Source organism: Oryza glaberrima, chromosome 1 (assembly GCF_000147395.1).
Source record: "Oryza glaberrima chromosome 1, OglaRS2, whole genome shotgun sequence".
Classification (NCBI taxonomy): domain Eukaryota; kingdom Viridiplantae; phylum Streptophyta; class Magnoliopsida; order Poales; family Poaceae; genus Oryza; species Oryza glaberrima.
In genome coordinates, this window is record NC_068326.1 from 4,610,165 (window position 1) to 4,636,933 (window position 26,769).

The 26,769-nt window shown below is 42.5% G+C and overlaps 2 protein-coding genes across 3 annotated transcripts; one reads left to right on the forward strand and one right to left on the reverse strand.

Moving 5' to 3' along the window:
* Positions 1-88: 88 nt before the first annotated feature.
* LOC127778095 (PRA1 family protein F3-like) lies at positions 89-2,930 on the reverse strand. Of its 2 annotated transcripts, none has more exons than XM_052304762.1 (2): positions 2,091-2,930; positions 89-516 (listed from the first exon to the last, which is right to left on the reverse strand). In XM_052304762.1, the coding sequence occupies exon 1, from the start codon at positions 2,729-2,731 to the stop codon at positions 2,138-2,140; it is 594 nt and encodes a 197-aa protein (XP_052160722.1). In that variant the 5' UTR covers positions 2,732-2,930; the 3' UTR covers positions 89-516; positions 2,091-2,137. The 2 variants fall into 2 exon arrangements, with proteins under 2 accessions (XP_052160722.1, XP_052160715.1); XM_052304755.1 differs by having other exon boundaries at positions 100-516; positions 2,132-2,861.
* Positions 2,931-10,290: 7,360 nt separating this feature from the next.
* LOC127785231 (uncharacterized) lies at positions 10,291-12,051 on the forward strand. Its single transcript, XM_052312667.1, has one exon. It carries the CDS (start codon positions 10,345-10,347, stop codon positions 11,779-11,781), a length of 1,437 nt encoding a protein of 478 aa, XP_052168627.1. The 5' UTR covers positions 10,291-10,344; the 3' UTR covers positions 11,782-12,051.
* The last annotated feature ends 14,718 nt before the right edge of the window (positions 12,052-26,769 follow it).

Below are 26,769 nucleotides of genomic sequence, written 5' to 3' on the forward strand. Positions count from 1 at the left end.
TCACTACTTTGAAAAATATTGTTTTAGATATGTTGAAATCAATTGCATTTTTTTAAAAAAAAGTAAGGTTTTATTAAACATTTAGACATAAAACATGTAGTTATGTACCCCAAGTCATAATACATGACTTCCACGTAGAAGTTAACTGCGAGACAAGATCGTTGTTATTATGGAGCACAAAGATATCACACAGGTAACAGGGCATTGATTCTCAACTCCTGAATCAAGTCTAGTTTTTACTTTCTCTCTACCAATTTGGTACATGAAAACAAGGGGAAAAGGCTGCATAACGTTGACAAAAGTTGGATAAACAAGAGGGATTCGCTGCAATTCACAGCCCTGGATCGGATCCAAGACTTCCTGTGGAGCCAGCAGCGCGTGAAACACGCCCAGTCGCCATCTGAAATGAAAAAGCTCTTCCGGCCCCAGACCGAACTTAACAATGCTCACTTGACACGGCTCGAATAAACAACGCAGTGTGACAGCACAGTTCTGCGTGAATCACACACTCAGATCCTGCAAAAACGAATGGGAAGTATCTCAGTTTTCATACAAGAGCTGCATAAAAAAATGAACTGGAAAAAATGGAAATAGCAGATAAAAGCAAAATTGAGGGCATGAGGTACTTCAGGATTCCTGATTGTTTCTGTTTCAGTGACCTTTCAAGTTAACTTATTAGGTGGATCGTGCGCAACTAAACAAGACATGTTGTTGCTGTCTTGCTGAGTATATCATCTGGTACAGTGGTGAACTCAAATTCCCAATTTTCTACCCATTTACTAATGGTTAATTTTCTACAAAGAAGATTTGCAATTGTCGATGTAAAAATTTCAAGACTAAACATCATGAAGTTTCCAGGTAAAAGATTGACCTAACACTCAAATACAAGGGAAACATACAAGAAATACATGCATACGTAAAGCATCCTATGAAGAAACAACTGCCACTGAAAAGGGAAGCTGTAAATTGCCATTATGATACTGTACGAAATGAGATGGTAGTGGTTAGACAAACAACCAAATAGATGACAAAGTAAGGAGTACAAAATAATTTGCATTTGCAGTCAACAGTTTTAGAAATAATTTAAGAAGCTCCCTCTAAGAAAGAAAAAAAATATAGAGAAGCGGTTGATAAGTCCAGGTCCAGGAATAGTGTATCTGCCAGGAACAAAGAAAATGGAACCAGAACAAATTGCATCAAATCTTCTGAAAACTACATTTGAATTCAGCTCGTTATATGTATCTGTGTTTTCATTATCTAGTTCACATTTGACGCACAAATTCAATGCCTAAGTGAGTTCGATTAAATTGTTGGTTAGCTGGACCTAATTCCAAGAGAAGTGGTGAATGGGTGGCCTCCCACAACTTCCCAAACTACATATCTCATAAAAACTATAAGGACCTGTTGATCCATAGATTTCCATCAAACATATCAGTATTTTGCTCCTTCATGATATCCATGTCTTTTGGTTGCCATTAATAATTTGGCATCAATGACAACCAGACAAACACCAAAACAATCGACAACCAGCAGTGCAGTGTTATATCAGGCAGTAATGAGATGGCATGACTACTACAATTCTAAAAATCCCTCCGTTTAACCTGACTGGCTGACTATAATGAATGCTTGATATCACAACTCACTTGTACAGTTGTACTTGGATTACTATTTCACCCAGATCTTATTGAAATTTTCTGCATTCCTAAAAGTTTTTCAGATGACAAATTCAGATGTTTCTTTCCTTTGTTGCTACAAGCCATTGATAAATCAGGTAAGTAGCATGACAAATCAGGTAATGTGTGATTTTTTTTTAGATAATGTATGAATACAAGAGTAAGTTCCCAGTATCCATGGAGCAAGCACAAGTTAAACATGTACTAGCAATTATTATGATCAAATTGAGATCCAAAAACAGCGCCTTAGCTGCTCTATCTACTACTACACAATTAAAGTCTTGCAAATCATTTTAGCAAAGAAGCGTAAAACTGATTGTGTCCACATTAAACTGTAATGATCACAATACAAAAGAAGAGATTAACAAATTGTACACAATTCAGCGGTAAAAACAGAAATTCATACACAATACTGACATTTGTAGGAATGGACCAAGAATGAAGAATCGGAAGGCAACCTCGAACTAGTGAGCCGGCTGCGGGGGCACCGGCGTGTACCAGCGGCCGACCTCATCATCGACGTTCTCCTCCGCCTTGTGCAGCGCGGCGTGCAGCACAACGAGCAGGACCCCGATGAGCAGCGAGGAGACGATGTTGGCGGTGGCGCCGGTGAGCAGGAGGAGGACGAGCGTGACGGCGGCGAGGGCGGCGAGCACGGCGCCGTCCCCGACGACGCGGCCGAAGAGCACGATCGGCTCGTCGCGTAGGAAGTAGAGGACGAGCCATGCGACCATGCAGACGAGGAACACGATGAGGGAGGCCGGGTGCCACAGGAGGGAGAGGAAGACGACGGCGAGGACCACGATGGCGTAGTTCATGGCGTAGTGGGCGAGGTTGGCGCGCACCCGGAGGTAGGCGTCGGCGAGGCTCGGCGGCAGGCCCAGGGCGTGCGGGTCCGCGAGCTCCCGCCACGGCCGCCGCGTGGCCAGCGCCGTCGCGCCCCGGGCCTTGGCGCGGGAGAAGAAGTCGAGCGGGGAGGCCCCGCCGCCGCCGCCGAGTGGGAGCGGCGGCGGCGCGGCCCCCGAGGAGGAGGTGGGGATTGTGCCGTACTTCGACATGGGAGATGGTCGGCGGCGGCGGCGGGGGGTCGGATCCGGGAGGGGAAGGGGAAGGGGGGGATCGGGAGGAAGAAGACGAATGGGGGAAGGAGGAGGGGGATCGTGGGGAGATGAGCCGTACTAACTGGAGGGCGTCCAGTGGCACGACAAGGGAACGTGACTCTCGAGGGGGTTCCGGATGGCAACCGTCACCCGTTCTTTTTTCAACTTTGTGTCCGCCAAAAAAATACTAATTTGTATACTTCAATTTTATTTTTTTTCCCATTACATGACGGACACATACGCATACGCATCACTATACACTCACACTCACAAATGTGTCGAATAACCCATGATCTAAGAAACATATCTCTAATCTTAATATACACCTATTGAAAACTCGCCTACATGTGTATAATATTTAGGGAAAATTGTAACCATGACATTATAATTTTACAAAATTTAAGATATGTCATCCTGACCCACATGTCATTGAATCATGTGAGTCCTACATATCATTGAGATACCGATAGTATATCTCAAACTTTGAAAATTTATAATGGCAAATTATAATATTTATGGTACTGAGATTTGAACCTTGGTGCGTTTCAGCAAAACATCTCCAATTATTTGAATATAATGTAGAAACTTGTCATAATTTTGACGAACATATTTTGATGTCATGCGAATATGTGATATTTTGCACTTTATTTATTAGGTGTGATCTAATGTATACTGACATTCACAATATTACACCAAATTATGGGAATCCAATACACAAAATGCTATATTGGTCTAAATTTTGTTTTCCCTTGGCTTTTAACTTTACTAGGGGCGAACGAGCGCGTTGCGCGCAACACTTGTCCTGTAATATTGATGATGGAAGGGAACGTATTAGTGCCGTCCTGTTAATATAGTTATGACTAATGCTTAGATAAATTCAGGGGTACACATTACAGGTATTGTCATCAACTCATCATCCATCTGATAATTATACATAAATAAATGTAAATGCTATATAAAGAGGGAGAAAGTAGTGTATAAAATAGTCCATCTGATAATTGCACATAAATATATGTACATCTACAAATAGGAGTGTAAAAAGTTAAAAACTACAACAATGCTATTCCTGTAAGTTTGTAACAAACCTCATTAAATAACAAATATTACTATTCTGACAGCAAATGAAATGAATCCTTTTGATCGTGTTGTCCAAAATTGCTTTTACTTGCATCGGATTGCACTTCCAAAAGTGCACTTGACTATTTGATATGTAAATCACGATCCTAGACTGAAAAGCAAACCATGAAGAGTTACACACAACAATGTAAATATGACCAGATTTACACACAAGAATGTAAATATGATATGGTATTACTTTATCAAATAACCCGTAAATTTAGCTACCAACAGAATCACTATCCAGCACAATATAAGAAAAACAGTGACACTGAACAATTAAGATATACTATACATTGGCATATTTCCGGATATTCCCCACCCATCATCTCTCCCGACCTTGTCAAAAGAATAAACAATCAAGATATACTGCCTCTGAATTTTCTCAGCAACATTAGAAGTAGCCATGTTCGTTTAATCCTTCTGAACTAAAAATTTCTTGCACAACATTTTCTAAAAATGTAAGGCAAAGTAAAAACATAGATTGAACAAAGAACATCCAAAGTGTAATTTTCTATATCCAGACTGTCCATGACACATTAGAGAGTTAAGTTGGAGAGTACTAACCACCTAATGTTAATGATTTCCTTGAAAAATCAAATTAGGAAGCCTTGAATCACAAGGACCAAATATATTTATTAATCATAGGGACCGACAGGAGACAAATGCAATTACACTTTAGGGCAAGGATTGGTATGAACCTGACAGTAGTGAAGGCGATGGTCATAGAGAAACAAGAGAAGATGGTTGGAGGCTGGGAGAGGGAGCAACTCTGTGAAACCATCATCATTTGCAGGAAGCAATCAAAAGGTCCATTCGACCACCTCGTTCCCAAGCTGTACAATAAAATGGAATCAGCAAATGGCATATATCTTATCAATATATGTGTTTTCATGTAATCATTTACCGATATAAAATAAAACACAACCACCCAAGCATGGACACCACGAATGACATCAACGGTTGTTAATTAAAAATGAAAAAAAAAGAGTGGTCAATCCTATTTGCATTCACTAATCACTATCATTTTATTAAGAGGGGATATAAGGTATAAAACCAAGGCCAGGAAGAATTTTTGAGTAACCAGTAGCAGTCCACTCCCAGTGCAATTTCATTGGATTCACCACAAGCTGCAATCAGCATCCACCCAGGTGAAGGCAACCAAAAATGAGGCTCTCAAATGCAGTACTGTTAATATCCACTATATTTTGAGCAATTTGAAACCAAAAAATGAGGCACATGAATTAGATCTTAAACAGTGTAATCTAAGATATAGATCTAACAAAAAAGGACAAGATATTTATTAGACAAAAGTGAACAATTAAACTAAGTATTCCAGTTTGGAACAGAGAAATTCAAGTGAAGGAGAAGTTCTCCATTTTTGTGGCTTAGAGCAAAATCACTTTGATGGAGACTGAACTTATGCAAATATTAAGTCACATTTGAATTCTATACAAATAATTAAACCCAGTGATACATTTAAATACACTGGAACTGCACAAGAAAGGATGAAATGCATCTAAGCTTGCTGTTATGGGGAAAAAAAGCATATAAACTTTGAAGCCAGCTATCCTAAGGGAAAAATTAATGCGAGTTCTCATAAGCATATTCTGTTTTTAGTATAGTATAAAGAAAGAACCTATGACTGGGAGCATTCAAAGTGCACAATGGAATTTAGCGCTGGAATGGTTCAAGGTTTATTGCAGTGCAATAATGCATCTGAGCCAAAGCATCCAGCAAAATATGCAGCATAAGTATATTAGGTTCCATGCAGATGCAAGTGGTGGCAGTTCCATTAATATCTTAGATAGCAGGTAGCAGCAGAGGTGGTAGAAATAACAGTGCTTATTTATAGTAGTGATGTTTTTGCTCTAAGGCTCTATATGTTGTGCTGCATAGTTCTTGTTCCAGAAGCGTTAACTGGCCACTTTGTCAGCTGTGCCATTCCTAATCATAGGTGTTTATATTTTCAGAAATTGAACATGGAGCACCATGGTTCTGTGTAGATATAACAAAAAAAATGACAACAAACAATAAAATTAGTTATGGTCTGTAGAGAATTAAGGTGGAGAGTTCTATAAATAAATACCAGTCCATTTGAAATGCACCTTTGAATTTGCTGAGCCTGTTACCTGACTTAAACAATGAGAATTAGGCATGGCCTTCATGAGTTGTCCACATTGTTAATTATACACTTCAAGCAACTTTAGAGGATCTGCAGCAAATGAAAGCAGACATTACTTAATGCTTGTCAGAGGACACTTAAATGAAACAAAAATAGTAATTAATTTAGTTTATTCACCAGAAAAAAATATATATTACAGACAAAAACTAAATGAGGAATCAAAATGTGTTTTGAGTTTCTATCTATTGTAGAGAACTAAATTTATATGCCTGAAATTTATAATACATATATGTATTATACAAAACTAAATTTCTTGTTTGTAATTTTTAAACAGTAAGTCATAAATTGAGCAATCTTCAGGAAAAAAAATTGGACTTTTACATCGCCATCAGCACTATTCACAAAGTGTCCCCCATGTCACTATTACGCTGCCAAAACAGACCCCCCCACAGATTTGCGGATCTATAAGCTGAAATATGAAACGCAAAGTTCTTTCAGTAACAACTCATATACTGAATTACTTCGTTAGGATGAAAATCCTAAACAATTAATACTTCAACTCAAATCACATCAGAAAGAGAAGATGTGCAAAATGGTAAAGCACATCAGATCTAACAATCAAATCAACAATGAGCACCGGAAAAAAAAACCTTTCTTCTTTTACCTGTCCTGATAAAAGAGGGCATCACTTTAGCGCTGTAGTTTCTTCTAAGATTGCTTGCTAGGCTTAGTGATGATATATGAATCAGCTAAACTGAAAATAAGGAAACAAATTAGTCAAGACTGCTGAGATAGTGGGTAGGAAGCAAAAGCAAGTTAATATATAGGATTTACCAAAAAAAAAATCCAATAACATGATTGTCATTTTATATCAGCAATCATACATTGTACAACTGGTATCATTATAGCAAAAGAAATGACTGCCAATAATTTTTGCTGCCATAGTATACACAGGATGTTGCCAAATATATTGAATGAATAAATATTCAGACCGTGCATTCTATAAATAATGAAGCGTGGAGATACATAGTTAGTTAAGGCTTGTTCTTCTATTTAACTGAAGCGTGGAGATATATAGTTCTAATAAGAACTCTAGTGCTATATACAATTCCACTATTTGATTAATAATGTAGACATGCCACAATTAGCCACTTTTTGCCCATGGGAAACAGAGGCCCGACAAAATACCTGGTGCTACTGCCATGGCAAGCAACTATAAGGCAACTGCTATAACCCAAAAAAAAACATGAGGCTTTTGTAAACGAAGAACACATCATAAAAAATATATGCCATGTAGCACAACCCATCACTATCAAACACCAAGGGCACTAAGTTGTTCCAACTCGCTGGCCATGTTACGGAATTTAGGTCTAACTTAACACTTAGTCAGGCCTTTAGAACATAAACAAACTCAGAACTGCAAGAACTATAAAAGAAAGGGACAATCTTAGCAGAGCCCAATAGCTAAATCATATATCATCAAATTTCTTCCCATGAAACAATGTTTGGATGAAAAACTGAAGCAATCTAGCATGATGGAAAAAAAGTAAAGCAACCTAACATGATGGGACAGAGGAGAAAGCTCACAGTGTTGATAGCGACTTGCTACCCCTCCTGGTGGCACTACTATTGCCGGTTGCTACCCCTCCTGGAGGCAAAACAAAAGAAGGAAACAGTATGAGCCACATTGATAAATCACCACAAATTCTGATTGACTATCACATATTCCAATTTGTATCATAAACTGCTCAAGAACATGTATTCACATCTATACACACAAAAATGCATATACATTCAAACATCAACATGCGCAACATACCATCCCACATGTTCATCAATTTGCACATCCACACCATCACTGTTTTAATCAGTCTACCAAGAACACCAAGAAGAACAGAAACTTACAAGGTCAAATGGAGCCGGGGAAGATCCGCTTTGACCTCAGTCTCCTGCACATCGCCGGTGCATGCTCGGGAAGGATGGCGTGTCTGAGACGTTGCCGTTGTCACTACCGCCACCAAGCTCAACAGATCCGGAGACCCTGGATCTTTCACATCCAACTTCCCCACCGGCTCTGGCTCTGGATTAGAGAGAGGGAGAGCAAGAAGAAAATGGGGGTGGAGGAGCAAAGTCCTTCCCCATGGAGCTCGCCGCTGTGGAGAAATGACAACCGTTGACACTACCGATGAGCCTCTTGTAAAATTGCAGACACCAAAATGAAGGAAATAGGGTGACGGTTTCTTGCCTGGCTGCTGCTACTGCCGTCCGCCGCTGGAAAGAACGCCACCACCGCCGCCTCCAGCTCCATCGCCTCCACTCTGGCTCTCCCTCCGGCGACTCCTCCATAGCCGCTGCGTGAGGCGACGCCGTCGAAGTACTCCTACTGCTCTCACCCACCAAAAAGAACGTCGGCGTTGGTAGCAACGCCGCCTCCTTCAACTCCATCGTCTCCAGTTGCGGCTCACACTCCAAACCTCGTGCTAAACCAGCCCACACCTTCGGGTGGCTGGATCCGCCGGCGGGGAGGTCGTGGCTGCCGGATCCGGATCCACCGGAACCGGCCCCGCGGTGGTGAGAGGGAGGTGTGGTGATGAGGCTAGGTGGCAGAGAGTATGCGGCGGCGTGGCCTAAGGGGGAGGGAGGGCGCCGTGAGGAGGAGGCGGCGGCGTGGGCTAGGGGAGAGAGCGAACGAGAGGAGAGGAGCGCGGACCAAGGAGAGGCGGAGAGTGAACGGTGGCGGCTAGGGTTTCGAGGGAGGGGTTGATTGGGATAAACGTTTTTGCGAAAAAGCCCCTTAGTTTCAATGTTTCCGAGCGCGGTCCTATTTTCCAAATTTTCTCTTCTTCGTATAGAATATTTTTGTTTACAGAGGTCCTCTAATTAAGAACGCATAACGTTAAAACTAAGGGATAGGGACCTATAACAAATTATCAAGTAAATCAAGGGCTTTTTTGTAAAATGACCAGCGACGACGCGGAGGCAGGAGCGCTCACGAAATCCCTCCTCCTTCAAGCGCCCGCTGACGTGTCGCGCCCCGGCCACGTCCACGCCAGCGCAAAACGCTGGGGAGCGAGCAGATGGGGGTCGGTTTGAAGTCTTTAGATAGATAGATAGATTAGATAGATAGATCTGTCTTTGTACTCTATTTCGTTCCTATAAAATCGGTTACTATCCCATCTCTCGGATATGCAGATAGTTCACTCCATTTGTCGCGAGATTGTCCATGTAACCACTATACTCACATTACGTCAAAGTTGTATGTGCATGCACGTAGAGCTAGTAACTAGAATGTTAATAAAGAATAAAGTTGAAAGAGGAGAAAGCTACAACAGAGATAGGTATGACCGTCCGAACAAGATGGCGCCATCCTTACCGTTGCTAGGCACCATAAAATTGCTGCAGCAAACGCCGCCACCTTCATCGTGTCCCCAGTTTGCGCTTCTAGCTCCAATATCTCGGTCTTCCTGTCCTCCCTTCGCAGCTTATTTGTCAACTTACTCTCGTCCATGCCACCGCTTATCACTAGCTAGCTAGCAGCAGCCAATTCACGGCATTGATTCTATGTCGTCTTATGCGTAATGCACTCAACAACGTTGCAAGATCCAGAAGTACTCACGGTGGGAGGACGAGGGAAGCCACAACCATTGCACTAAGAGAGGACGAAGGAACGCCAATGCCGACATTGCTCAAGCTCATTATCATCATCTCCGGGTAGGAGAATCAGCGCATATAACCATCTCCATCTCTTCTTCCTCCTCCTTTCAGCTTCGGCCTGATACCCTAGGTATCAACTAATATTATTTAGGTATGGTATTGATAAGGAAATAGCTATGCGTCCGACGGATTCGTACGACATGCATCCAACTGCTGCTTGCATTGGTTCGCTGGAAAGAAGCCAAAGACGGTGATTGGTGCACATGGTATGGTCGGACGCGGGTCGTACGAATCCGTCGTACGCATATCAGTGCTGTATTGATAATAAGATATTATATAGTTGATATATGTGACGAGTATCTACGAGTATCACCAATTTCTGAACTATATTTCACGTGTTCCTCCAATTTCCAACCAAAAAAACCAACCTTTATGTCGGCATGTCGCTATCCTATGGGCTTTGAGCCCACAAGAAAATAGATGCGACTGATCTTGGGCCAACACATAGCCCATACTCCAAGCCCACGCTACTGGTGGTAGGTACACGAGTAAAACAAAACGTGTTCTTGCCTGCGTATATACGGTGTACGTACACACGTCTAGTACACGATCACACAGTCACCCGCACAGATCCACACGATTCCAAACTCCCAACTCTCGACTAGAACCGACTCCAATGGCGGCGGCGGCGGCTGCTGCTCCGCCCTTCGCCGCCGGCGACTCGCCGCCCCCGACCGCCTTGCTCCTCCCCCGCACCACCACCACCGCCGGCGCCGCCCCCGCGCCCCGGCGTTCCTCCGCCTCCTCCCGCCTCCACCTCCTCCTCACCGCCGCGCTCGCCGTCGCGACCTCCTACCTCCTCCTCATCCTCCCCCGCACGCCCCTCTCCGCCGCGCCGGCGCCTGCGGCCGCCGCGCGGGCGCAGGTGAAGCTCGAGAAGCCGGTGGTGATCCTCATCTCCTCCGACGGGTTCCGCTTCGGGTACCAGCACAAGGCCGCGACCCCGCACATCCACCGCCTCATCGGCAATGGCACCTCCGCCGCCACGGGCCTCATCCCCGTCTTCCCCACGCTCACGTTCCCCAACCACTACTCCATCGCCACCGGCCTCTACCCTTCCTCCCACGGCATCATCAACAACTACTTCCCCGACCCAATCTCCGGCGACTACTTCACCATGTCCTCGCATGAACCCAAGTGGTGGCTCGGGCAGCCCCTGTGGGTCACCGCCGCCGACCAGGGTATCCAGGCCGCCACCTACTTCTGGCCCGGCTCGGAGGTGAAGAAAGGCAGCTGGGATTGTCCCGACAAGTATTGCCGCCACTACAATGGCTCGGTACCATTCGAGGAGAGGGTCGATGCGATCCTTGGTTACTTTGATCTCCCATCTGATGAAATGCCGCAGTTCCTGACGCTTTATTTTGAAGATCCAGATCACCAGGGGCATCAGGTGGGTCCTGATGACCCGGCCATCACGGAGGCGGTGGTGCGGATCGATGAGATGATTGGGAGGCTCATTGCTGGTCTGGAAGAAAGAGGAGTGTTTGAGGATGTCAATGTTATATTGGTTGGTGACCATGGGATGGTTGGGACTTGCGACAAGAAGCTGGTGTTTCTCGACGAATTGGCTCCATGGATTAAGTTGGAGGAAGATTGGGTTTTATCAATGACCCCGTTGCTGGCCATCAGGCCGCCAGATGACATGTCGCTGCCAGATGTTGTGGCCAAGATGAATGAAGGGCTTGGGTCTGGGAAGGTGGAGAATGGTGAATATCTAAGAATGTACTTAAAGGAGGATTTGCCTTCTCGACTTCACTACGCAGATAGTTATAGAATCCCACCGATAATTGGGTTGCCAGAGGAAGGGTATAAAGTGGAGATGAAGCGATCGGACAAAAATGAATGTGGAGGAGCACATGGTTATGACAATGCCTTCTTCTCAATGAGAACCATATTTATCGCGCATGGTCCTCGTTTTGAAGGTGGTAGAGTCGTGCCATCCTTTGAGAACGTGGAGATATACAACGTTATTGCTTCCATTCTCAATTTGGAGCCAGCTCCAAACAATGGTTCATCTTCTTTTCCTGACACAATTCTTTTGCCGAGTGAATGATCACATATACATGTGACTGCTGTGGTTTTGGATGAGAAAGGTCTTGCTGTTGGTATCCTCCTTTAGTCGTAATTGCACTTGTACACTTATCATATTAGATTCGTGTCACTAGTGGCTATTCACTGCCTGAATGCAAATGCTGCTAGTAGAGAGTATCTTTGTCCTTATGGACAACATTTGCTGTTGTTATCATGTCTTATCCTTAGCGGTTTTCTTATGCTTAAATTTTCATGCAAGTTCAATTAAGCTCGCATTCTCTGCTTAAGATGATGTCCATCCTGTTGATAAGAGATTAACCAGTCCTAGTTCTATATTTAATTTCAGCCAACCTTTTACCCACTGATAATAATTTGATTTATGTATCTCCTGTTACCCTGAATTATTCATAGTCACTGTTAGTTTCTTCTGATCTTCTGGTGATCTAGGTGTACTCATTCCAACATATGGAACTGTTGGGAATCATAATAGACGAAGTGGTGTTTTTACTTTCCTGGAGGATCTTTTCATGGCTTTATCGATAAATTGTGTAGCAACGTAACAATATGCACATGAGCATTAACAGGCCTTTATTTCTCTGGTATTAGTATTACATCTGTTATCAGTTCTTTGTTGCTTTGTTCTTCCTTGTTATTCACTTCTGTCACCACTTTGCTCCTTGCCAGTAAATCAAAGCAGTTGCTATATTATGTTTGAGTATTTTGGAAAAGGCCAACAATTAAACATAGATTTCACTCTTCCTTTTTTTTTGGTATGAGCAAATAGGATATCTGATTGGGAAGACTATTTCGTTGGCCCCTTTTTAACTCTTGAATCAGAAAAAAAAATCAGGTCTATGAATATTCCGTTCCATTCCCAGAAGAAAAATATGATGATACCAACTTCTTAAAAGCATAGTTTAGAGTTTGGAGGGCTGCAAATTGCATAGTGTAAATATGTCGTGTCCATAAATAGTTTCCTTGAACACATCAATAACATCATTGTTACTTACTTACTTTTGCATGCCTCTCTGTGTATGGTTAAAATAACCAACTAAACATAAAACATTGTTGGCCATTTTCCTATCTGAAAAGAGCCATCGTTTTGTTTGTTTGCCAACTTTTTTGTGCATTCATACATGTGTCTCTATAAGCTTCCTTTTCTTTTGTCTCATACCTATTTCATTATATTATTGGTTCTATCTGTTGAATCCAGGCTGATATGTTCTACCTTATTTTCACCTGTTGGTGGTCTTAGGTTCTTTATTTTATTGATACAGAGGTTCAACCTCTTGAAAGGTGAAACTTGCTAACTGCTCCCATGCCGTTCTGAGAATGCTTGTTAGCTTTCATCGAATACTATTATGTTACATTCTAAAGCCTTTTTTTTTTGTTTAAATTGCAACCATGGTCCTTTGTTGAATTTCTATAGGTTTGTAATGTTTTTTTCTCCTCTAAAACTATAGTTGATGCTTGGTACTATAACTTTGAATTGGTTGCTTTGCCGTCTGTTTGGGCACATGGTCTGCACAGTACTTTCTTCTACTTCATTTTATGGTTCTTGGGAAGTACCAAGAGATATTGGTACATCTGACTGTAATTTTTATGTGATATCACACAGCGCCTCCTAGTGTTGAGGTACCACAGATGAACTCTATGAGGTATGGCAAGTTAGCTCCTACTGTTGTTGTATTGAGATGTACTACAAATTAACACTACAAGCTATAGTAGGTATCTTCTCAAGGACCACAAAAAAAAACTTCACTTCTTCAGTTCTTAAAATGTCATGGATGTGCTTAGGATTTCATTCTTTTTATTTAGATCAAAGATTGGCAACTCCTGGATTTTCTCCTCCCTGAACAATAAAATGAAACTGCAAAGTCTGCTGGGCAATCTGTAATTTTTTTTTGCAATATGGGATCAGGCAATGCCCCGTCGTGTTATTTCCTTAGGGATGTTGAAAACTTAGTACATTTGAGCTACTAAAAGAGTTGCAAATTATAACTTGGTTCATTTGAATTAACTCATCTTTTAGTGGGTGCAAGTTGGGTTTGTGGGTGTATCTACCTTGTCATTGCAAGAAATCGTCCAAGCATGTAGCACAGCAACCCTTTGAAACACTTGACTTACCTATTATAATGGCAAGGATCTGCACATTTACTATTCATGAATACAGTTTCTTGTCTCTCCATATCTTATTGAGTTGGTTGTCTTATGTGCAATTGCTACATTAGCTGGGTTGTATATGCAATTTTGTCAAGAAAGAATGATCTAAGCATTTGGTTGTATTTAGTGTACAGATAGCGCATATTGAAAAACACAACCAAACCTCAGTACCTCCGTCATGAAAACTCTGACAACCTTGATAGTTTCTTTTTGCTATTAGTTCTGCTAGAGCTCATTTTTATGTGATTTTTGGAACTAAATACACAATATATTGTTGTTTGTTGATTTGAGTTTTTCAAAAGTTAATTGTCATGGTAGATTCTGCAGAGGTTGGTGCAATCATAAATCTTGTTCTGGCTCTTCTGATTATCCTGGGTTAGGTTCTGTATTCAAGAACACTGCCAGTTAGAGCTTAGAGGGCAAAATTACTTCATTGCAGGTAGGTAAATGCCTTCATATTCTGCACTGCACATGTTTGTTTGATACTGTAGACATTTCATGAATTAGTACTTCATAATTATTATCCAAAAATCTTTAAGTTTCAAGCAATAGAATGTCCTGAATGGTGAGGCTGTTTCTAATTCTTTTCATTATTGAAATTTTCTTGATGTACTTCTGATATTTTCCATCCTTTTAGGTTTAAAGGAAAGTAGAAAAGACAGAAAAATGTGCCAGGCCTGACTGAATAGATTCCTGATTTCCTGTAAACTAAATCACATGGTTAGCCGAAGTGATCTTGATGAGGTAATCTGTATAGTATTTTCTTTAGTATTCAGTCAGCAAGATCAGTTTATGGGGATGGAACAGTAACACTAGTTCTTGCCCCATTTGATATAAAGATTGTATTAGTTCATAACTTTGCATGTTAAATAGTTGCTGTCTTTCTAAAAGCAGCATAACTTTGAGAATCAGAAATGGTATAGATAAATAGCCTTGGAGAGAACATGTTTATCTTGTTTTTTACTGTACCTCATTATTACTGTACGTAGTAGCTGCTGATAATCACCCAGCCTCACTGATAAATGCAACCCGACAAGAGCACAATGGTCATACAATCTAGTGGGCCTTTCAGCGTAGTTGGGTGATGTCCTGCAAGCAGGGGGGCCATAAGTTGGTCTCTGAAACTATGCCATGAACAGATGGAGATAAATGTGGCAATGAACACTAGCAAACGTGGCCTTATTCTAAGAATCGGCTTGCAGGGACCGGTAACACGGTAACAGTGCAACTGTAGGGGCTATAAAGAGTGAGGGTCCAGTTGCCACCCAATTTCTTAGTTTTAATAGGTTCTTTTATTGGTTCGGTGATGCAGGCAGTCGATTTATTTGTTGTCCACTAACTTGCAAGCTTTAATTGCTTTGGTTCATATTAGTTGTTTGTTCACGATTATGGTGTGTGACCTTAAAGATGCTGCTGTATGAACTAGATCTGTCAAACAGAAGTGTAGGGACTTTCTATACTGTTGTCACAGCTCCGTTGTTTGGAAAAATCTATGTTGAGTAGTGCTCTTCCTGTTTTATCTTTTGCTATTCGATCATATGGCTCTATTCATGATTGACCTGCATGATTTGCCAGGATAAACAAGTGGTACACTGGTGCATGCATCGTATTTTCTCTTACGTATTTGTATTTTATGTTAATTGAGAATATCTAGCTAGTTCCTATGCTATGCACTTCTGCATATCACTTGGCTCATTGGCTGTGCAGAGCAATTGTTCATCTTTTGTCTTTTACCATTGCTCACTGTTGAAGTGTTCCCTCCATCATTTGCAGAGTTCTGTGATAATGTGGCGGTCTGCCAGGAGGAACAGGTGTACTGCAATCAGCTGCAGGAACTACCAGCCGATTATTCTGTAGGCAATAATTCCCAGAACTGAAGCCTGAGCATGCCGAACCTACTGTTTCTCTATAGATCCCTTGGTAAGTACTATTGTCTGTTGACTCACTCGAACAATAAATTTACCTCAGCCATCCCACACTTTTTCCCCACCATTTCTGTTCCGCATAGATTTCACATCCATTATTCAGAGTTGCACAAACCACTATCACATATCTTCACCTTTACCGTTCGGGAGCACTCCCATGGTAACAAGAGAATACTCAAGCTTGGCAGTGCACAATGGTGCAAGACTGCAGGATAATCTGTATACACTCATTCCAAGGGCCAAAAGTGAGCCTGTACTTTTCTTCTGTTACCCCCATACAGGGATCCTTTGCTCCTGGCTTTGTTCAATCAACTTCCTAGCCCATTCTCCTCCTGTTCATGTGTCTTGCGCCCACACTCGTAAAGCCCTAAACTGCACTTCGCCAGTGTCCTCGTCAGTCGTCAGCTGCATGCAATAGGAGCACGGGCCCTGGGCAAGGTCACTATTGAGATCCCTTTTGGCTTGCTGATGGGTACTGCTACCAAGAAATATTGTTCTAACCTTTGTCCTTGTTGCACTCTTGCCTCATTGATTCCTTTTGTTCCTTCCTTTATGATCCCAATGTGATGCTTCTCTGTGCGTACGCTAGGGCCTGCTTTGTTTTTGCATGTGACTTTCCTGCTTTCTTCCACTAACACTGCCCAGGATTGAGCACTCGGTCATCATCTAATCGGTATTTCAAGCTTCAAAGTGTTTTGATGCCTAGCTAGCTTCTTTTATTTGTTAGGGTTAGGGTGAGAAGAATGTTCGAATGATTGTGGGGATATAATCAAGCTGCTTTTCCTGTCACCTTAATCATGCAATTTCTGGTAAATCCTAATGATTGGTGTCCATCTATCCATGAGTGGGCAGTCTGAGCCACATCCACCCTACCACCCCATATAAGTGCTAATATGTGCAGGAAACAAAATTTCCTGAATTATTTTCGTGCAATGAGTGATGCATATGTTGAATTTAAATGCCTAAACTATAATCAATTGTGATATATTTTTCTAAAGAGTTGTTCTTATGCAGAACTATGGCTCTTCATATCTGTACTCTCTCCTCAGCAGCCTGCTTCATATTCAGGTCAGGAGTCTTACTCTCTTTTTTCTCAGTTACAGGTCTTTGTAGTAAAAGTTGCAGGCCCCATCGTTTGGCTTTTTCCCTGGCTTATTAGGGAATAAAAATGAATTTGTAGGTAAAACTTTTTTATATGTGTTCTTGGTGACTTAAAAGCCAATGCTAAAAAATAAACTACATTGAAAATATCTCAAAATTAAATTTGAAAATTTAAATTTTGGCTTATTCTTTGGCTGTTTAGGCCATCCGATGGGAGCCTGCATCTTACTTTTTTCCGTAGATAAATCAGCTAGAAAGAATATTGCTTTGAAGAGTTTTTTTACCTTACCGACCGGTCTAATTATCACATCATATTAATACCCAAAGATGCAACCAACAACTCACGGCATTTCTTTCAAAGGGATTTTTATAAAACCATGGCAATTCCAGCTAATACACGAAATGCTTTCCCTTTTGCTGCCTTTGCTCTTTCACCGTTGTTGTTAAGTGTAAGGCTCTTTCACTTAAGAGTCCTAGTTCAAGCTAAGGGCTTTTGAAAAGGAAAGGGGGAGCTCTAGTATGCCACTAAGGCCATCCTTGCACTTGGCTCATCACTTGGTGCCTTACAACATAATCAAAAGCTCCGATCCTTGCGACCTCCTATTGGACCTAAAAGGCTAAAACCATGAATGTTCTCCCGTGTTTGTTAATCAAATCACTGGTCCAAAGCTAGAGTAGAAAATTCCCGCGCATGAGGGGCACATAAGCATAGGGGAAAAAGCACCCTTGATCATGACTAAACAAGTGATCAGAGTGTGATGCTAATCATTTTAGTACCGTGCGGTTTGGGTCCGGCCACATCATTGCCTTATACCAGAGTCTGTTCAAGAACTGATGCAGAGCTGTCACTTGCATGAATATTATTCCCTAGCTGATCAATGGTTTTGCTCTTCATATCTGTGGGCTGTGGAACTATGGTTGATATCATAGGTGGCCCTCCAAAATTGCACTGCATTGGCGCCAACTTGGCAGATAGTGTGTATAAAAGTTACTCCCTCTATCTTAAAATATAATTATTCCTAACATTTAAATTTTGTTTCAAAACATAGCTACTTCTCTGTTTACTCCTTATCTCAATCAATCATAATCATATCTTATTTAACATTTTCACATATTTCCTCATTGTAACCAACCATAATTATGTCTCATTTAATTTCAGTTATCTCCTTAATCCCTATAAAAAACTCTAGAAGTGCTTATATATATTTTAGGATAGAAGGAGTATTATGTAAACGGTTAGTGTGTTCAACATCAATCCTGTGATACAGTATCACTGAAAACTCTGTTGATGGATTAGATCACTCTTTACTGATGGCGAAGTGTTGCACGAGCCGAGTGACTGATATTTCCCTGTGGAGCCTTGTCGGAAGCGAGAGTACCAGTGCTACTAGTGAGTGATGTAACGCGGCATCTCGCATGGTCCGTAAGTTTGACGGGCGATCGACACGACGCAGCCGGGATTGCGTTTGCATGCCCTTGCAGCCCTGGAGGAGGGAGTGCGTGTGCGCCGCGGATTGGGCCGGAGCCATTGCGTGGTTTCGTACCAGCGGCAAAGGAAACGTACCTGACCTGCAGCGACGTACCACGTACCTATCGCTTGCCGTTGCTGCGTGTCGCTGCTGATCTCTCTCTGATGTTGATGATAATGGTGATGATAATGTTTGTGTTGTTGCTTTGTTTTTTAATTAATTACTTCTACCTGCGTTTATTCTTTTGGGGTTCGTTTCCGTTCGTGATTGATGTGATGTTTGTTTGTTCGTTTGTTTTTGGAGCAGGGTGTCGGGCGAGGAGCGATTTGTTTTTGATACTGACTTGCACCAATCTATTTGGAAACAGTAGGTAAGTTACTGCATCTGCGTACTTTGATTTACTAGTTTGGAAAACACTGGAGTTGCAAGAAAATACTTCTACGTCTCCTGTGTCATCCTCTATTCTTTGTGAAATGGGTTGAGGTTAGCCATATTTGGAGATTACCAATTTACGATAAACAGGAAATGCATACTACGTAGCTATACGTGTGTCAGGTTCGTAGTTACGATCGTGTTTCTTATAGACGGAGGGGTACATGATATGGTAACATTGATTTCGTAAGGTTTGTAAACGATTCAAATACTTAGGATTTTATTCCTATAATGCCCTTTGGATTTAAGTGCATTATAATGTCCTTTTGATTTTCATAAGAATGAGCTTTTAAAATTATATGGATATGGTTTCCTATAGCCCATTCTGAAGGAAAAATAAGTATGAGTTCCTTGGCCCCAGTTGATTTAAATTAATGAGCTAGCAGATTATGGATTTGATTATAGGGATAAATTACATATTTTAAGAAATGTTAAGTTGCATTCATGGTATATTAATTTGGCATGCGAGTGCAATTTAGTACATGAACGTGAGAAGTGAGAGTTGTAGTGTGATAAAGGTGTGATTTAGTTGAAGAACTAATAAGTGAGCATATGGGTACAACAACTTACAAGATAGGTTCGATTATGGTACAATAACTTAAAAAATGATATAACAATTAATTTTTTTGAGCATTTTGTCATACATATTCAGTTTTTAAGTACTAATTTTGTCAATATAATCGTGAATATTTGCATACTTTAATTTGTTTATTCTAGTAATTAAAACTTAATTTTATATATATATATATATATATATATATATATATATATATATATAGTGAAGGAAAAAAAACTTATGATGGTGGTGCAAATTGGATGAGCAACGTAATTCCTTATTCTTATAGATTAAATTTAAGATTTTAAGGTAATATATGTAGAATTACTATGTGATGGCATATTGATATCACTAAAAAACTCACCTAGCATTCGGTAACCAAAATATTACATATTTAAACAAGTTGATATACCAAAATTGTAAATTCCGAAGTTCTTGTAATAGTAAATTGCACTCACTTACCAAGTTGTTGTACTCGGACATTCAATTTAAGGTCTTGTACTGGATTACATCCACCTATTAATTGTTATGTTGTGAGTGTAATTTACTCTTAAAATAAACTTAACAACTGGAGTAGATTGAGATAAGTGGTCTATCAATGCACTAGAAGATTTTTTTTTTTGAGAAAACGTACTTTTTGAAGCGTGAACATGACCTAGTTATTGTTTTATTTTCCCTTGAGAAGAGTTATTGTTTCTCTCCAAAAAAAATTCCTTCAAATTTCCTATGATCTATTTCTCTTGAACCATCCAAATGCATTAATACTACTAGTGCATTCCAGAGGAGCTTTTAGTCCTGCGTTCCAAACTCATGTGCTCGATGTTCGATTTCTAATTTTTTTTTTCCTTCCTATGTTTTGAGAATTTTTCTTCCAAAAGAGCTTTTATTTTGGACCTACTATGAGGGTCATTGCTTGCTTCAATTAAATGACTATTTTCTCTGTTCCAAAATAAATTAATTTTTAGGGTTCAAAATTTGATTAGAAAATATGATTTATACTCTCTTGCCTACCATTACTCCACAAGTCGACAAGTTTTCCATTCAATACCCTTAGAACCAATAGTTTTTTAATTAACTTGGGGTACTTTGGATTTTTTTTCCTCACTGTTATTTTTTTAATAATAAAGGAATCTCTTTATTTTGAGACAGAAGGAGTTGTGTGGTGAACATGTTTTGAGTCTTTTATTATACCTTGGATAGTCTATAGTACTATGAGAGAGGATAGTATGGCACTCTTTTTGTTGGGTTTCAGTGGGTCCTGTTCTTTTCTCCAACAAAAGTTGGATAAACTTTTGAATACTCGTGACACGCTTTTGAAACTACTAAACGGTGTGTTTTGTACGAATACTTTCTATATGAAAGTTGTTCTAAAATATCATATTAATCTATTTTTCAAGTTTGTAATAATTAAAACTCAATTAATCATATGTTATTACCACCTCGTTTTGCGTGAAACACTTAATCTTTATCTTCATCTTCAGTAGATTCAAACACCATCGTGTATAGAAATTTGCTCCTTTGGAGAGTTTTAGCCATTTTGAACCACGTGAAAAGATAGTAATGCCCTTGTCCTTCTACACATCATATTAGGGCTGTGAAAAGATAGTAATGCCCTTGTCCTTCTACACATCATATTAGGGTTGTGTTTAGATCCAGAGGCGTAAAGTTTTGGCGTGTTACATCGGATATACGGATATACATTTAAAGTATTAAATGTAGTCTAATAACAAAAATTATAGAATCCGCATGTAAACCGCGAGACGAATTTATTAAGCCTAATTAATCTGGCATTAGCAAATGTTTACTGTAATACCACATTGTTAAATCATGGCGCAATTAGGCTTAAAAGATTCATCTCGCAATTTACACGCAATCTGTGTAATTAGTTATTTATTCGTCTATATTTAATACTCTATGCATGTGTCAAACATTCGATGTGACAGGGTGTAAAATTTTACTAGTGAATCTAAACGGGGCCTAGATCCATCCATCCATCTGTTCGTCGGGTTCGTCGTTCTCTACTCTCTCTCTCCCCATCTCTTCTAATGTCGGTCGCCGCCCGGGATCAAGAGTAGGAGGCTAGTCGTCGCTAGGCTCAACCCTCCCCACCGCTTCCCCTTCTTTCTTTCCCTGCCTTTCTCTCCTTCTCATGGTCCCTCCTTGTCGCCGTCGGGGAGCCAGAGCAAGAGTCTGGTCATGGAAGGACGGAAAGAGAGCTTGAAAGGAGGCTTGTTGGCCAACTTTTCGTCCGTGGAGCTCAATTTCTCTTGCCCTCGCTAGCGACACCTAGTTTCGTCAAACGTGGGAAAAAGAGGCCACAGAGGAGCAAGGGGCATTATTGTATTTAGATGTGGTTAATACTTCCTCCGTTCGAAAAAAAAAGCCAACCCAAGAGGAGATATGACACAATGAACTTGGACAAAGGTTAGCTTTTTTGGGATGGTGGAAGTATGTGTCAAGGAGACAAACCCTTGAGGTCAAGGGTGGCAAATCATCGGTGTAGTAGTAATGAAGTGAGTAGCATTTTATCCATTGTAACGTATAAACTAACATTTTATCGAAACCCAACATAGAGAGTAGCATATTCGTCTTTTTTCTTATTATTGATAACGGATTTAGGGTATTCTTTAGTTATACTATTTGTGTTCCTGGTCGACAGCGATGTGACTGGCTTCATCTCCAAGCCCTTTCAAACCAGTCGTGTGCGCAAATTAAGATAGCGATCGCACTCAACCCCGTGCACAAATTTGTCGTTAGACGCCCTACCACTGCTGCTACTACTAACTACTCCCGGCCCCTAGGAATCTTTTGCTAGCCTAGTGGTGAATGCTCTCACTCTATTCTAGAAATTGGTCTCAGCTCCCGTCTCCCGGTGCCAAAGAAATCTTTTCTAAAGTTTGTTGGTGTGATGTGAACGGTGTGACCGATAAATCAATGTGCTGCTGCCCCCGGGTTGACCACGATGTAAAATCTTTCCGTGCGCACGTTTTTAAAATTACTAAACGTTTATTTTCTACAAAAATTTTCTATAGAAAAATTGATTTAAAATATCATATTAATCTATTTTTTTTAAAAAAAAGCCAACACTTAGTTAATCATGCTCTAATAAGTCATTCTGTTTTACATGTAATGTGTATGGGATGAGTTTTCAACTCAATATTGGAAATGAACCTTTTTCAAAATAGTCAATTGGAGCACTCTCGGCAAAAGTGAACTATTGCCTCCTGTTCACCCACCAGGCAAAAGTCAAATTCGTCCTACTCATGCATTGAACCGTTGCCTACACCCGAATTACCCTTCTCAATCATAGTAGAGCTCTAACTTCTAAATTAAGCTTCAGAAGTTAAGTTTGGAGTATATTTGTGGAGCAGCATAAACCCAACTTCACATCTCTAGTACATTTTTGTGTAAGTGTTTTACTCAATTCCGCTCCTATTTTAGGTGGAGCTGAAACTATTTGGCTGGGCTCTAGCTCCAGGAGAGGTGGAGCTGGAGTTGTGCTAAACAAGCCTAAATCAAACATAGTGTGGAGCTTAAACATTAATTTGTAAGGCCAATGTGAAAGTATGTGTTGAGGTATTACAGTATAAAACTCAGGAACTACAATGCAAATTTCCTAAAGCTGGTGGGTTGGTGACCAATGTTAGCCTCTACTCCATGAGGGCATGTTCAATGCGTGCCCCTGGAGATTATCCCTAGCACACTCCATCGATGGCCGTTTGCTTTTTCGTCCACGCCGTCCTCTTGCGATGGAACATGTGCCTCTGCTGGGGACGCGGCTCTCGCTCGCTTTTGGCAGGGGATGCGCGTTGGGCGCGAGCGTGGCTTGTGGACACCGTTCCCACCGAAAAATTTCACCTTCCACCCCTTGCCCCTCTCACTCATCGCCCTCACGGACGCCGGTGACGGGAGAGAGAGGGAGAGAGAGAGGCCAGCAGCGGTAGCGGCGAGGGAGAGGGAGAGAGGTGAGAGTCTGCGGTGAGAGGGAGAGGACGATGACCTGGAGACGATGCCGACGACGACCTGCGCGACCTCCTCCGCCGGCGCCGCGGCCTCCTCCTCGATGCGGCGTGGCCGGCGTCGCTCCATTCGATCTAGCCGCGAGGGGGCCAGATCCGCACACGACGGCGCCGGATCTGCTGCCTCCGACCGCCGGCGGTGACGGAACAGAGGTCGGCAACGGCAGCGGGGCGAGGCTGGCGCGAGGCGGGGAGGACAACGACGGCCACCACAACCCGCGCGCCGCTCTTCGTCGGCGGCGGTGACGGGCGGCGGCGAGAGAGAGGTGGCGAAAGGGAGAGAGAGGATGAGGGAGAGAGCCGCGACGCGTGAGAGAGGGAGAGAGAGGGGAGCAGCGGCGGCGGATGGGCAGGAGGCGGCGGTGGCGAGAGAGTGCGGGAGGAGGCGATGAGCGATGGTGAGAGAGAGGGAGGGAGAAAGCGTCGGAGGAGGTGCCGAGGAGGGGTAGTTGAGGAAATTTAATACCGTGACTTTCGTAGGGATACCCACTGTGAGCTAGAGTATCTTCATCTAGTTTTTTCGGATTTTGAGGAACCCATCTAGTTGTGGCCTCTATTGAGAGACGAGTGTCCATATGAGTGTCTTCAGTCAGAGAGGACACCCTGTGTCTTCCATTGTACATGCCCTGAAGGAACTACAATGCAAATTTCCTAAAGTTGGCGGGGCGGTGACCAATGTTAGCCTCTACTCCATGAAGGAGGGCAGGGTAGGGTGGGTTTCGTGTCCCTTGTCTTTCATCGCTGCACAAAGAGGAGGGCAAAGTTGTTTGTCAAACTTGATGGCCTTCTTCATCCAACTCTTGTTGAAGAAAAGAACGGGAACTATATTTCATCTATTGCATAAAAAAAATCTAGCACGGAATGTGATACAGTCTAGACATGGTTCTTTTTATGTGACGAAGAAAGTACATTGACCAGGTTGCCACCGTTGCAGATAGAGTAAAGCATCGTGCTAGTGCATACACGCGCAAGATTATAACTATTCACTTCGGTGGTTCATCATCGCGTGCATCGTGATGTCTTAAAAAAAGGGGTAAGGCTAGTGCAAACATAAGGGTTATCATACTTTTAACTTGTTATCACATAGATGAACCATCCTCACACACACAAGATTATAACTATGGCAAAATTGGTTATATAGCATCGAACTTCGGTGAGAGGTTTTTTCCCCTCCATTTTTAAAAATTTGTCGCTGAGAGTTTATATCTCAAGTTTGGCCAATACTATTTTAATTGTGAGTTTGCATATACTTAGTAGTTATGCATTACATCCTAAATAAAACCATATAGTTTTTATTTGGAAAAAAGTATGAATTATCCCCCCCGAACTATCGCGGTTGTCTAAATTACCCCCCTAAACCACAAAACCGAACATTCTTCACCTCGAACTATACAACCCGGACGAATTACCCCCCTTGACCCAATCTGCGATGGTTTTGGTCTACCTGGCATACGCGTGGCAGTCCAGTCAGCGTTCTATTCATTAAAAAAATGTGGGACCTACTCTCTTCTCTCTCTCACTCTCACTCTCGCTCTCTGTCGTCTCTCTCTCTCTCACTCTCTCTCTCTCACGCGCACAGCGGCGAGGACGGGGGGCCGGAGGCGGCGTCGAGGATAGCGGCACGCACGGCGCGGCGGCGCGCACGCACGTGACCGGGGACCGGAGGCGGCAGTGAGGACGGCGGCACGCCCCGCGTGCTCCGTCGACCTCCTGGCCACGCTTTCCTTCCTTCCCCTTCACCTTCCCCTCCATCGGATCGGTACCGCCGCCGCAGGAGCTCCATCACGCGGCCTGACGACTGACACCTCCACCTCTGGGAAGGCGATGTCCTCTCAGCCGTGCTCCCCACAGGTTGGTCTGTTTGGCTCGGCTTCGCTGGCTCATTTTACTGAGGTGACGCACGCCTAGTGTTCAATGTAATGTCTCAGTGAGGTGGCCTGACTGCTTGTATGATCGTTTTTGCATGTTGTTGGGCAGCGCGATGCATATTGGGAGGCCATGATGCCCAACTTGAAGCCATCGGTGACCACGACGGCACGAGCTTTGGAGTACAGGGAGGAGATCCTCAGAGCGCTGCACCGCTGCCTCCGGGGCCTGTCCGCGTGCGTGCGGGCCGCCGCGCCATGCGTGCCGCCGTGCGCGTCTCGGCCATGCCGCCGTCCTCGCCGCCACCTCCGGCCCCCGTCCGCGTGCGTGTGTGCTGCCGCGTCGTGCGTGCCGCCGTCCTCGCCGCCGTGCGCGTCTCGGCCCCGCCGCCGTCCTCGCCACCGCCTCCGGCCCCCGACCGCGTGCGTGCGCGCCGCTGTCCTCGATGCCGCCTCCGGCCCCCCATCCTCGCCGCTGTGCGCGTGAGGGAGAGAGAGAGAGAGCGAGAGAGAGACGACAGAGTGAGTGAGAGTGAGAGTGAGAGAGAGAAGAGAGTGGGTCCCACATTTTTTTAATGAATAGAATGTTGACTGGACTGCCACGCGTACACCATGTAGACCAAAACCACCGCGGATTGGGTCGAGGGGGTAATTCGTCCGGTTTGCATAGTTGAGGGTGAGGAATGTCCGGTTTTGTGGTTCAGGGGTAATTCGGCCGACCGCGATAGTTCGAGGGGGTAATTCGTACTTTTTCCTTTTTATTTATTAAAGGGTGGATAGTCTATGTCTCACTTAAGGCTCAGCTTGGTTCTTATGTTTCAATCTGCCCTTCTTAGTCCTTTAAGTTTTTGTTTTAATTCAAACTCATCCTTAGACCTACTTAGGAAGCCAGATAACTAAATATTATCAACATGTCTCGATTAAATGATCCTTTTACCCCTCGTTCATATATATAGAAAATAAAAAGGCTTACTATCAATACGGCGGTGTAACTGTATGATGAAAACTCCTATAGATCTGACTATCATAAATACATCTAATAATTATATGATGCTATTTTTTTGAAAGAGTAAAGTGCACGGACGGTCCATAAACTTATATTGGTGTGTCACCTAGGTCCTTGAACTCTCAAAATGCATTTTTGGGTCTCTCAACTTGTCTCGGGTGTCATATAAGTCCAAACGGGCTCTAAACCGCTCCGTGTGCTGACGTGGCATGCCATGGTGGTGCCTACGTGTCAGTAGAACCCATATGTCAGTCACATATAGAAAAAAAATTAATAACATATTTTTTCTCCTCTCTTTTTCATTTATTTTTCAAAATTAAAAACTTCCTTTTCTCCTCAATCTCCCCTCTTTTTAAATTTTATTTTTTCTATATGAGTGACATGTGGATCCCACAGACACATAAGCGTTAGCATGGCATGCCACGTCATCTCACGAAGTGGGTTAGAACTCGTTTGGAGCTATATGATACCCGA